We start from the raw sequence: 11,881 nt of genomic DNA, 5'->3' as shown, positions 1-11,881 counted from the left end.
CCGCTTCAAAATTATTTTCGCGGTTCTTTATTGCCCATGTAATCATTCAGTACGACACCGTCAATCTGAACAGTTCGCTTTTCTCTTGGTAAATTTTATTTCTGGTTAAAAGTTTATTCAGCTATTTGAGAGTTTTTTCTTTGATACTCATGTGTGAATTATATATTGTATGTGTATATATATATGTATGATTATGAATAATGTTTATATTATATTAAATATAGAGCATCGGCGTTGTCGTGCAACTATCCACTTTACAAAGTCTTTGGTATTTATTATAGCCTTTTTATGGCGTGTATATTCAGAGTTTATATATATTTGGATATTTGGTACAAGTATTGATTATATTTGGAAATTTGGTACAAGTATTAATTATACTTGGATATTTGGTACAAGTATTGGTTTTATGTCTACATTGATGGGTTGTTTATACCAGGAGAATATTTTATTTTATCACCTTGCACTTTCACTACTTGACTGGTTTTCTACAGCAGTTAGTTCAAATATCTGACCAGTTGAACAATTTGATTTTATAACACAAATTGCAATTTGGTCAGAATTTTGAATAAGTTGCAATTGGTGGATAGCAACATTAACAAGCAAGTCACTGTCATCACAATCTATATTCAGAGTTGTATCAATCATGAATGTTGTATCCATACTTGCCCCATCTGTTCAGGGTTCGACCTCTGCTGTCGTATAAAGCTGCACCCTGCGGAGCATGTGGTTGCAATTTCTCTGTACACGCGGTGTTATAAAGAACAACTCAGCCGCTAGGTTGATGTGCATACCCGTAGCCATGGAGGAAACAAATAAGCACTGTGAAAGTCCAGGTTCTGTTCGAATTGTGACTGGTAAAGTGGAGTTTGTGAGTCCAACGAACCTCCCCTTGGAAATTCCTGGCTACGGGCGTGATGTGTACGGTATTGAACATACGGAAGTCGTCATTATTGAGAGCGAAAGATTCAAAAAGTATTATTAAATTTTTGTATCAAATGTTGTTTCGATGAGTCTGCTGATTTTGCATTGGTTTCAATGAAATAAATTTATTTCACAGTTATATATAAACGTTAACCGATAGTTGCATTAATCTGTTATATTAAAACACATGGTGTATTGTTGTCAAGACATTGTCTATTCACTACATTTGAATGCGAGTAAAACATGGACAATGTAATATTGTTTTTGTTGTTTAGGGTTGTATCTGATGAGATCCGGTTAAGAGAACGGGGGAGCCCTCAGTTAACTTCTGAAAGAAACTTGAACGGTAATAAGCTTGCGATCAACAATCACTGAATGGGTTCCGTTTTCATATATTTTGAATAAGACAAATGGGAAAACCTATCAAAAAGTTGTGAAGGATTTCTTTCTTTTACTTTGAGAGATTACGGATTTAACAAATATCTGATGTAAGAGGGGCGAAAGATACCAGAATGACAATCAAACTCATAGATTGAAAAGATACTGGCAACGCCATGGCTAAAAAATAAAAAGACAAAACAGACAAATAACTACGATAAAAGAGGGACGAAAGATAATCGACGTTTGATTTGTTACAAATACTATTATTGCAATCACCCGTCTTGTCATATATTTCATATTAATGTCACAGCCTTAATATCACATATCACGAAGCGTAAAAGGTGACATAGTTAGATGATGAGACCTAAGTATCGTAATACATATAGTAAAACCTCCCATTATAATCTGACGTATTAGTTTGCATTTGTAACATAAAACATAATGTGAGAAATGCACAGCGAGTCTGATTTGCTTAATTAGCGATATTCACACAAGGTGTGGGACTTTATGGCACCATCTTATTTCACTTTGGTGCTTTTATTTTAATTTAACTTGAAATAATTCTGCCAATGCTTCGACTGTGAAAGTTATTTCCATTATGTTCACATTTCCAACATAACTGTAGACTGTACCAAGTCAGGAATATGACAGTTGTTATCCATTCGTTTGATGCGTTTGGACTTTTGATTTTGGACTTTCCTTTTTGAATTTTCCTCGGAGTTCAGTATTTTTGTGTTTTTGCTTTTTACTATATATATCTATCTCATATTCATCACAATTTAGGGGACATTTAAAAAAAAAGTATCTAACTTCACTTTCTGTTTCAAAAATTATTAAACTTAATTCAGCCTTGACATTTTTGAAAATGTGTATCATTACGACAACACCATTCATAGGATCCCGATCTTTAGTATAGAAAATACAGCCACGTGACAGATGCAAAATATAATAAAGCGTTCCCAGATCCTCGTAAGTGGTCGAAGCGTGGATCCTAACTTGTTTTTAAATCAGATCGCATTCTCTGTCGTTATATTGCATCGAAATTTTCAAAACTAATAATACCATTTGCATAATTAATTAATATTCTAACTTTAGCCAACAGTAGTTTACCTATGTCCAAATCTCACCAAAGGATTACTCAATAACATACAAACCTAGAAAACAAACCAACATTGTGGAATAAAATTAACGGTACCAGTTTTTTTGCACCAGATGCGCATTTCGACAATACATGTCTCTTCAGTGATGCTCGTGGCCAAAATATTTGAAATCCAAAGCTTATATAAAAGATGAAGAGCTATAATCCAAAAGGTCAAAAAAGTATAGCCAAATAAGTGAAAGGAATCAGAGCTTTGCATGAGGGAGATACATTCCTTAATTTAAAATAATTTCTAATATTTTGTAACAGCAAATTTTAATAACATAAACAATCCGTATTTTCATGCCAGTACCGAAGTACTGGTTACTGGGCTGGTGATACCCTCGGGGACTAATAGTCCACCAGCAGAGGCATCGACCCAGTGGTAGTAATAAAATTAACGGTACCATTTTTTTTTGCACCAGATGCGGTTGCATGAACTCCAAAATGAGTAAGATTGAGTATTACCACAGGATGAGTGTGTCATGTACCACTCAACATGTCAATCCATACTGAATAAAAAATAAATGTAGGCAAAAGTATAGAATCTATATTTGTTAAACCCCATACTTTATTCGAAATTATTACTTTGTAATCTGTGCGTCAATGAGTAGTTTTTTTTATAATTTAAACGCGTATGTGACGTTTACAATTTTATACCTGGTATCTATGATTTCGATGAACATGTGAACATTGGTGGCCTTGTGATATTTTCTGCTCTTTAGTCGGGTTGTTGTCTCTTTGGCAAATTCAACGTTTCCATTCTAAACTCTATTGATTCTAATTTGAAGTTAAATATATTTAATATCTTATCAATTAATAAAATCATCATATATACCAATATTAAAATGGTGTTCGCTAGAAGCGTGTTATGTCTACAAAAGACTAATTAGGGGCGCTCGATAAAAAAGAGGCAAAATGCAGTAGAAGTTTAGGACAATTAAGTCCCCAAATTTCAGAAAGGTAATGTACAAAAAAGCTGAAGTTATCAGTTCCTGCGGTAGAAAACTTTAGTATTTTATTAATTTGTGAATGGTCTATCCTCTTAAAATTTCCGTAATTTTCTTCAGTTTCATTTTTTGCTATAAATGGTATAGTAGTAGCATTTTGAGAAACAGAGAATAATATAAATAAAGGATTGTCTTGTTTTATAAATTTACGATTTATTAAATTACATGACAAATTCTTAATGATTTTTACTCTTATTTGCAATATGTTACATATACATTTTCTATTTTAATATCTGCATTCATTCGTAGCTTTAAATTTTTACTAAAACACTCCTTTATAGAACAAAAATTTATAAAAATATGAGTCTTGTTTAACCACTGAAACTAGAGAAAACATGTGTTACATCCACGGACCACGCACAAGTTTTGATATTTAACAAACCATCTCTACCAACGTGTTATTAAAGAAATCTGCCTTCAAGCGTTCGGTTGTGTTAGCAATATTCTCCAGTCTTTATCGTAATGTAAGTACAGTTATACATTGACATAACATATTGTTCTTAGTAACTAATTTTTATAGAACCTATCATCATTACCCACTACTGGTATACATACGACAATATGTTTAAACTGTTTTGCCATCTTCAAATAATTTAATTCTGCTTCTCAAATAATTAAACATTACATACGATTGACATAGTACTACGATCATCCTTCTGGCTTTTTGTCGCACAAGTATTTTGATTTTAGATTGTGATATATATGTATGACTCAAATATATGGCAGGTTCCAAATCTATGACAGATTCCTAATCTATGGCAAATGTGACGTTACAAACGCCAAACAACTCAAATCTATGGCAGATTTTTGTTTTCTCTAAATCTATATATGGCAGATTTAACATATAACTTCACAATTCAATAACGCCGTATTACATCGTCGACGCTGCAAACGATGGCGGAACCCATAGATTTGAACACCATTCTAGTTGACGATGGTTTGTATAAAGATGTGACCCATTATCAAGAAAAGGGATACAATGAGCTGTACCGGTCGAAGCTCGCGATGAACAAGGACATCGCTTTTTTTAATAACGGATAGTTCAGAAAAGGAGTTATAGTATTATAGTAAACGTTTTACTGTCTACGGTTGGCAAAGCTTATCAAGTGAAACATGAAATTAACGGATACCAATTTTATTTAGATCGTCATAAAATGAAACTGATGCCATAACGATGAATAATATATTAATTGAACATTCAAACTGTTCATTTTTATTTATCCACCTTTTATTTATTTATTAAAAATCCACCTTCTTGTTTGTTAAGGTACTTAATAACTTGTTGGTTAAATGAATGCACATATTAGACAATGTTTATTTTTACGAGGCACACCATTTCATTTGCATTATTTTCCATTTGCAATTCATTTCCTATAGAATTTGACACTAAAAATCCGACAAAGATTAGGAAATTACAAAACTTGCCATAGATTAGGATTGTAAAAAAACTGCCATAGATTTGGAATGTCATGACGTCACATTTGCCATATATTAGGAATCTGCCATAGATTTGGAACCCACCATAGATTTGAGTCCTACATATATATACTTATTATCACTTCTCCACAAATGTTGTTAGATTGGCATTGTCTATCTTTTAATTTCCCCAAAAATTAACCAAATACCATAAATGTATTTGAACTTTTGGTATTCAGCTGTGACGTTAGATCTGTCTCCGAATTATCTTTTCACGTCAGCCAAAATAACCTTTTAATTTTACGGTAACTAGTGTGATTTTAAGTAATGGTGGTGAAATTTGCATACAAGTGAAATTACGTCTACTTCGCACTTGTTAATGCCAGTTTTCATCACTTCAATGCATTTATTTTTGGCATGACGAATTAACGCAGACTTGAGTATTCTCTGTATAAGAGATAAAACATTTTCAATTTATCGCTTTTCTTGCGGCTGTCACGATTGTCATCAATGACAGTGTATTTTCACTACTTTTCTATATATTTTTTATATATAAACTCATCATAGATACCAGGAATAAAATTTTACACTTACGCCAGACGCGCGTTTTGTTTACAAAAGACTCATCAGTGACGCTCGAATAAAATATTAAAAAGGCAAAATAAAGTACGAAGTTAAAGAGCATTGAGGACCGAAAATTCCTAAAAGGTTTGCCAAATACAGCTTAGGTAATCTATTCTAAGACTTGAGGTAGACAAGCCTTTGTATTTCAAAAATTCAAAGTTTTGTTAACAGTTAATTTATAATTATGAACGTATCAATGATAACTCAAGTCAACACAGAAGTGCTGATTACTGGGCTGGTTATACCATCGGAGAAATAAATCTCCACCAGCAGTGGCATCGACCCAGTCGTTGTAAATAAACTCATCATAGATACCAGGATTAAACTTTTACACTTACGCCAGACGCGCGTTTCGTCTACAAAAGACTCATCAGTGACGCTCGTCTACAAAAGACGTGGATATACAGCTTCCTTTAATGTTTCATATAATTTTGGTCTAAGTGTTCTACTGATTGATTGTTGGTGTTTGAACGCCACTTTTAATCGCCACTTTTGGGTTATTTTTGTTGGCGGGCAGTTAGTATGAGTGCCTGGAGAATACCATCGACCTGCGATAGGAAAACTGACAATCCTTGTCAATTTAAGTTGGAGTCTAGTTCATCTACTGCCTGTCAACACTGGTTGTGAGTTTGAACTCGAACGTTGCATTTGGTTCTCGTCTCAAATCTTAATTAGTTTGCGATATAGCAGCAAAGAATGCTGAAAGAGAAATGAAAAATTAATTAAAAAAAATTATTGTACAGCCAAAAAGAATTAATTCAAAAGATTTATAAATCATATATCAGCTTTAAAAAAATAGAAAACACGATTTTGTCTACCAACGAATATCCGTTGGGCTCGACACAAAATGATTGTTGTGTTTCGGTTGTCTCGTTGTTCTCCTCATATATTTGATGCGTTTCTCTCAGTTTTAGTTTGTAACCCGAATTTGTTTTTTTCTCTATCGATTTATGAGTTTTGAACAGCGGCATTCTACTGTTGCCTTTATTCAAATATACCAAACCTAACGTATTTATCAACATGTTAAAATATAATTTGATTGAATGAGTTTCACTTCTCTTTTACTATTGAATGCCAACGATAATCCTTATGTAGACAAAACATTTATGCGGTGTTTTAATTTATAAGGATGGGTTCTTAAATAAGATAATGATATGTTATACGCAATTATTTTAGACCTGTGCCGTGCCAATTTCCTTATAGTTTCCAATTTTTCACTTTTCTTTTATAAATTGCATACCATATATAAATTGATTATTAATAATAAAGATGCATCTGAAAAGACAGTAAGAAAAAAACTTCCAATATGCTAAGAAATGATTGAGAAACGTATTTAAGTTTTTCAAATATAGAACAAGTTTTGTCGAGCCTTCGACTTTAGTCGAAAAAGCGAGACTAAGCGATCCTACATTCCGTCGTCGTCGGCGTCGTCGGCGGCGTCAACAAATATTCACTCTGTGGTTAAAGTTTTTGAAAATTTAATAACTTTCTTAAACTATTCTGGATTTCTACCAAAACTTAGACAGAAGCTTGTTTATGATCATCAGATAGGATTCAGAAGTAAATTATGTAAAAATAAAATTCCATTTTTTTGTATTCTATTCATAAATGGACTTAGTTTTTCTGCGGGGAAACATTACATTCACTCTGTGGTTAAAGTTTTTAAAATTTAAATATCTTTCTTAAACTATACTGGATTTCTACCAAACTTGGACAGAAGCTTGTTTATGATCATAAGATAGTATCCAGAAGTAAAGTTTGCAAAAAGAAAATTTCATTTTTTCTGTTTTTTACTTATAAATGGACTTAGTTTTTCTGCTGGGAAACATTACATTCACTCTGTGGTTAAAGTTTTTGAAAAATTAATGACTTTCTTATACTATTTTAAATTTGTACCAAACTTGGACAGAAGCTTGTTTATGATCAAAAGCTAGTATCAAGAAAGGAAGTTTTGTTAATATTTGGTACCTGTGTATCTGTATTTTACTTATAAATGGTCTTCCAGTTAACATTACATACAGTCTGCATTTAAAGTTTTTAAAACATTTATTCGATTCATAATCTATCCTGAAATTTTTACCAAACTTGGACAGAAGCTTCTTACAATCAAAAGATAGTATCAATAGGAACATTTTTATTGATTGTTTTCCTCGTTTTTGTTGAGTCTGGGAGTTACAGCAAAAGAAGGCAAGACACTGGGTTCCGCGGAACCCTTACACATTTTTTTTAAAACTTGAGCCATTCACATTCTCTAACAGTTTCTCAAGCAACATTCAATCAGGTGCGGAAGTTTTCTTTTTGTGTGTGATATTTGATAAATAAAAGGGAAACATATCTGATATTGTGCACTTAATAAAAGAAAAAGCGTCCAATGGTAATTTCTCTCTCTTTCTGTTTTTTACTTTAAGAAAAAACTCATAAATGTTTACCAAATTATGATTGACGGTATAGCAAAAGAATATCATGTCTTCTTTTTTTATATATATTACAGATTTATCAAGAAACACGAGAAAAAACGAAACCATATTATAAAATGTTCATCATGGTTAAAGTTTTAGTGTTTATGTGCTTATTAAAAGAGGATGTAGTCAACGGATGTCCCAATTTGAATTGTGCTTGTACTGGTACAAAAGTTAATTGTCATTCAAGTCGATTCACTACCATACCGGCAAATATTCCCTCATCTACAACAATATTGTAAGTGCTATGTATAACACATGTTTTAATTAAAGTTGTGCATTCGTTATGCAGGTGAGCCTTGAACAGCGTGTCGGACGCTATATTCACAAACTTTTATTTCTATTTATCGCTCCTCAATTCTCATAAAAACAAACCCATTCAATTCAAAAGATACAAATTTAAAAAAATATTAGGGGATCATATGACGAACAAAGGGATCGGGATCAGGGAGTTTATATGTTATAACAAATGTTTGACGCTTTTTGTTACTTTTTGAAATCATAGCCGTAAGGAAAAATCATGGCGGGGTTAAATATGTGATCGCGACCCTCCCCTATACCTCTAGCCAATGTAGAAAAGTAAACGCATAAAAAACGCACATTAAAATTCAGTTCAAGAGAAGTTTGAGTCTGAAGTCTGAAGAAAATAAGCAAAATGACAACAATACATAAATAACAACAGTTTACCAGCATTTACTGACATGCCAGCTCCAGCCCTCAATGGAACTGAGTGAAAGATTATGTTTTCATCATAGGAATATCAGACACAATCCCTCCCATTAGGGGTTTAGTATTATACTATCATACAATATATGAGAAGAACATAACCCGTGTCATGCCAACAACTGGTCTTTAAATAAATGTGTTTAATCCCGATGCAAAGACCCTATAAGTGAATCAACGTTATGATGTGTTGTTATTTTGTCGGAATATTTTCAAAACGAACAATCAAATACTTATTAATTTTCACGATACCATACTGTCATATGAATATTTGAATGAACATTGCTATATCAAAACAATCCACTAACAGAAATGATGTGATATTTTGCTTTTATCATATGTTAAGTAGTAATTACAGTAGTTTTGCATATTTGATAAATAGCCTGCTGTTTGATCCATATCGCACCCTTTATTGCATACCCTTCATCACACTTCTACCATTTATCGCATTCCCTTAATCACACCCCTCCTTTTTTTTTTAATTAAAGACAGTATTGTTGTTTTTTTTTGCTTAAGAAAAAATTTCCTCAAAATAGGTCAATTTTTTTAATAACGTCAATGGTTTGTATGTGACTTCATAAACGTCAAGTTTTCATATATAATGTGACGTCACGAACGTCAAGTTTTCATATTTTTTGGCATACTAAATGCAAGTATAAAAAATACAAAACACACATAAAAATACAATAATAAACAAAATATTTTTAAGACAACAGCACACAAATTGTAAGGTAACCCAGGTGCTTCGAATAAGTAATTGAGCACTTCTTTTAAGTTCTTTGAAACAAGACAAAAGTAGAACAGAAGGTAACCCAGTTCTGTGGATGAGAAAACAGTTCATATAATATAATACTCTTCGGTTGAAATATATGATAAAGCGTATAAAACATGGCAAAAATCCGTATCACATGCCGTATCACCTTCGACCAATCTCACCACTCGGGCCTAAAGGCCCTTGGGCTGATATTGATGTCTCGGGATGATACGACATATGATACGGATTTTGCCATGTATTATTCTCTATGTATTGTTCAGTTCAAATGACATAATTTCCCAGTCATTCCGTTATTTGATATGGTAATCAGAACATGAACATATTGTGTGAGCTTCCCCTTTTAAATTAACATTGGATTTCGGTAGTTTTGTTAAGACTTATTTCATACATTCTCCAGTTTTACAGTTAACATGTAGTACATAGATATAGGAAGATGTGGTGTGAGTGCCAATGAGACAACTCTCCACCCAAATAACAATTTAAAAATTAAACCATTATAGGTTAAAGTACGGCCTTCAACACGGAGCCTTGGCTCACACCGAACAACAAGCTATAAAGGGCCCCAAAATTACTAGTGTAAAACCATTCCATTAATATGTCGATACATCTTAGTATGGTGTTCAATCCACTGATTTTAATGTATTATAAATTATAAATAATCCCGCTTCTTTTATTATTTACTAACTTTTAGAGATTTGTCTGTGAACTTTATCTACAGTATAGCTGCCGATGCATTCACAGACCTTACAAAATTAATAGAACTGTAGGTATTATATAACATAGTATACTTTTGTTTTCAGTTTGGTGTTTTGTAACCAAAGTATGACGCAAAAATGTGTTTGACTAAATAATTAATTTGATTTCACACATTTGTGTTCGTGTCTATGGAAATATTTCTATCAACTTCAACATTTTTTGTGTCGGCGTTGGATTTTTTGGTAAATTTGTCTTAATTGCTTAGCCAATTGTGATGCATTTGTATTTAATTTTGGTTGCTGGATCCCAACATGTATATATTGTGTCTGTTAAGGTTGCTCATTCGATTTTCAACATAACGGAACTAAAACAACTGTAGCAAGCTAGCCATAAAACTAGGTTTAATATCAGAAAATATTATAATTTAAGGAATGTATCTCCCTCATGCAAAGCTCTGATTCCTTTCACGGATTTAGCTATACTTTTTGGACATTTCAGATTATAGCTCTTCATCTTTCATAAAAGCTTTGGATTTCAAATATTTTGGCCACGAGCATCACTGAAAAGACATGTTTTGTCGAAATGCGCATCTGGTGCAAGAAAATTGGTACCGTTAACTTTATTATTTAATCTGCCATAGTCTTCGAAACATGACTGTACCAAGCCAGTAATATCACTTGGGTAAAGCTGATGACCGCTACTGCATTCAAGGTCATTCCAAGATGTCGGATGAAAAATTAGGTCAGTTTCTGTATTGTCTGTTAAAGTGTTTCTATATCATTTTCTTTACTAATCATACATTGAAACGACGTAAATTCATAAAAGAATCACTCGGAAATCACAAATTACTACCGAGAAATGTGTTGTTGAAATGGGAAATTCGATTTGAAAAAATCGTTAAGATGACCGTAAATCATAATAATCAAAATATTTTCAAGATGACCGTAACATATAACAAGGATGACCGTGATTGGTAAAAAGATGACCGTAACTTGTAAAGGATGACCGTAATTTGTAAAGGCTGACTGTAATTTATAAAGGACGACCGACAATTCTAAGAAATATCCGTACTTGTATTCAAAGCTTTTTGTTGAGTTTTTCGATTTCAATAGGGGCTCGGTTAGCGGATATAAATATGTTTCATAAATTTCTTTTTTTTTTAAACTATTGGCCGTATGTTGAGTTCATGACAATGATAGTAAATTGCATATTTCTTGTAAACAATGAAATATTTATTGATAACGATGTTAAAATTCTAATACAAATTAACTGCGATACGACGAAAATTTGAAGAAACATGAATGTGTCCCTAGGACACAGATGCCTCATCTATCATTTTCTATGTTTAGTGGACCGTGAAAATGGGATAAAACTGTAATTTGGCATTAGAATTTAAAAGATCATACCATAGGGAAAACGTGTACTAAGTTTCAAGTTGATTTAACCTGCAGCTGGACAACGGATAAACAAACAGACGAACGCACACACGGACCAGAAAAACATAATGTTCATAAATGGAGCATAAAAAACATTAATAATACATACATGTATGAATATTCGGTAATCGAGCCCATGTGTATGGTTCCAGAGGAATCTGATTAAAATTTTAATTTGTCTTGATATATGCAGGCGGAAACCCAGTTGAAATAGAACAAAAGAATCGTAGCTTTGTTAGAGAAGGTGATAAATGTTTACTGTAATGTTAACTATAGTAACAATTTTTTTAAAGTTATTAGAA

General features: G+C 32.6%; 1 protein-coding gene across 1 annotated transcript in view; it reads left to right on the top strand.

Moving 5' to 3' along the window:
* The first annotated feature begins 799 nt into the window (after positions 1–799).
* Positions 800–11,881, top strand: part of LOC134689677 (leucine-rich repeat-containing protein 57-like) — a 28,368-nt gene continuing 17,286 nt past the window's right edge. Inside the window, exon 1 of the mRNA XM_063549643.1 lies at positions 800–864. Within this exon, the coding sequence (XP_063405713.1) occupies positions 800–864 (65 nt within the window). The remainder of the gene's footprint in view (positions 865–11,881) is intronic.

Source organism: Mytilus trossulus, chromosome 11, assembly GCF_036588685.1.
Source record: "Mytilus trossulus isolate FHL-02 chromosome 11, PNRI_Mtr1.1.1.hap1, whole genome shotgun sequence".
In the NCBI taxonomy this organism is placed as follows: Eukaryota; Metazoa; Mollusca; class Bivalvia; order Mytilida; family Mytilidae; genus Mytilus; species Mytilus trossulus.
This window is presented reverse-complemented; position numbering and strand designations above follow the sequence as displayed.